This window comes from Antrostomus carolinensis, unplaced genomic scaffold (assembly GCF_000700745.2).
Source record: "Antrostomus carolinensis isolate BGI_N321 unplaced genomic scaffold, ASM70074v2 scaffold13809, whole genome shotgun sequence".
In the NCBI taxonomy this organism is placed as follows: Eukaryota; Metazoa; Chordata; class Aves; order Caprimulgiformes; family Caprimulgidae; genus Antrostomus; species Antrostomus carolinensis.
The window spans coordinates 39,686-42,110 of NW_010340757.1; the positions used below are offsets into that span (position 1 = coordinate 39,686).

General features: G+C 35.2%; 1 protein-coding gene across 1 annotated transcript in view; it reads left to right on the top strand.

The window, feature by feature from the left end:
• The window catches only part of LOC104531399 (ral GTPase-activating protein subunit alpha-2), a gene marked incomplete at its 5' end in the record, with an annotated part of 103,867 nt that overhangs the window by 38,451 nt on the left and 62,991 nt on the right, over positions 1-2,425 (top strand). The window contains 3 exon segments of the mRNA XM_029087048.1: positions 1-38; positions 356-427; positions 1,426-1,549. The exon segment at positions 1-38 is cut by the window's left edge and continues 29 nt beyond it. Of these exon segments, the coding sequence (XP_028942881.1) occupies positions 1-38; positions 356-427; positions 1,426-1,549 (234 nt within the window).

The window sequence follows — 2,425 nt, forward strand, 5'->3', positions numbered from 1 at the left end:
TTGCTAAATGACTTGGGAATGAACTCCTGGGACAGAAGGTAGGAAACGAGGATTCAGAACATGTTTATGGTACTCTTACTCGTCTCACTTCTACCCCCAAATTTGTGCTCACTTAAGAAAGCAAGAATAATATAGCTAAGTGGTAGTCAAAGCATACTTTTGAACTTTTACATATACCTGCTTCAGTGATTATTTTAAATAGACATCTGTAGATTGTCCATAATAATATTTTTTTAAAAAAAATCATTTGGATCATGCTAATTTGATTCCCTTTTCTTCGTTATTTGAATGAGAATATACTGTCTCTGTACTGTGTTACATTTTCTTTCAAATCTTTTTTTTAATGTATTTATAGAAAAAGCTTTCATCTTCTTAAGAAAAATTCAAAATTACTACGAGAACTGAAAAATCTGGATTCCCGCCAATGGTAGGTAATGTTTACTAAACACACCATTGATAGGGCTAGTGTTTCCAAAGAAAGAATAAGTACATCATGGAAACCAAAAATTCATTAAAATTGCATGTGTTAGCAATTACAAATATTTGTATGACAAATGGATTGTTTGTTTCTAAAGACTTCTGGAGCCTGAATGGACAAGCTATTTTCACTGGCACTTATATACATAGAGTTCAAAATCAGTCGCAAACAATAAGACACAGCAACCTATTTCCTGTTTTCTTTAGCTGGGAGAGGAGGAAAGAAGTTCCAAAATGTTTTGTGACCTTGGCTCAACTCACACAAAGGACTATTTTCTACAGCATGATCCCTGTGTCAAGAGCAATATTTTAAGGGGTAATCTCCATACAACTACTGCACAGCCAAGTAGTGGCATAAGAGTTCTGAACATTAGCTTTTATTTTTCATTACTTGACATACATTACTTTGAAAAGTGTCTGCAGCATTGCAGAGTTCTTATTTTCTTGTATCCGAACAATTTTCATACCAAATCCACTCAGCTTGCTTTTAAAGAAGTCAACTGTCATTGTCATCCTTGTAAAACTCAACCCAGGATCTGAAAGTCAATAATGTTTTTCCTTTCTTGTATATCATCACCCTGTAATTAAAATTCTGTAGGTCAAATTATGCTCCCATTAACACCTGTGCAATCTTACTGTCTTTGGCAAGGTTGCACAGATGTAAGTGATTAACCCTGTAATTGGAACTTGGTCATCAAATGTTTTGCTGATGCATGGAAGGAACAGACTTGGTTCCACTCTCTGAACTGTGGTGTCTCTGCAGTGTGGTGAAAATAGTGAAAATTCATTTCTGTAACTGAAATTGAGTGATGTATTTGTGAGCATAAAAGAAATGCACGTGTAGAGTTAAACGTGATCACCTGTTCATAGCTTTTGAGTGCAGGTGATCTAAAATAATTTTGAGCTAAAATTTCTTTAACTTTTGTTTCTTTTTATACTTAATTACAGCCGTGAAACTCACAAGATTGCAGTGTTTTACATTGCAGAAGGACAGGAAGACAAATGTTCAATACTGTCCAATGCAAGGGGAAGCCAAGCATATGAAGATTTTGTTGCTGGACTGGGCTGGGAGGTAATAGTCATAAATTTAGGCAAGCTAACATAGTGGAAAGCAAATTGCCTGTATCACTGCATATTTTGTAATTCTCAAAAAAAAAAAAGTTAAATTTTAGTACACACTAATATTTAGCAGTACTTAGAAGATCATTTCTTTAGCAGAAGGTGCTAAATCCACATGCTACTTGTGGTTGAATGCATCCTTCCTGATTCTGACGGACAGGTGGTGCTGCAGTGGACATTTCTGCTTTCTGCATCATTAAGATTGATAATTTTATATAAATTTTAGCTTCTTTTAGCTCTTCATGTGGTCACATCATGTACCCAACCACAGGACTGCTTTACGAAGGACAAAAATTTTTTTTTTTTATTTTATTTTTTTTTTTTAGCTTGCATTGTTGAAATGGTGTGTCCATAACCTAAATCACATGGTTTTTGGAAATGTATGTTTCATGCTTAAGGATTTAAAGGTCCACAGGGAGTGGTAGCATCCTCTGACTGATGCAGTTGGGAAAACAAACAAGCTTTTGGACACAGGCTCGTCTTCAGAGAGGCACATCTGAATAATCTTCTAGAATAATTTATTCTAAGATTTTTCTTTTTGTACAAGTCTTCAATTTCTTTTGCAGTTTTTATGATTGTTTATATTTTATCTGCACCTTATAATTATTTCTCACGGTGCATGCTTTGAGTGGGCTTGCTAAGCCGTGCATAGCCCTTAGAGCAGCTGCACATGACAGAATGCTTTTGCTTCCTTGCTGTTGTTTGCTGGAGGGAAGGTAAAATAGCCAAATAGATAATGACTCAAGACCTAGTTAAGAGATGTTTGCTTTTAGTAAATGTCAAATACAGGAATGGGAAACAGATCTAATGCAAAGATCACAAACCCATA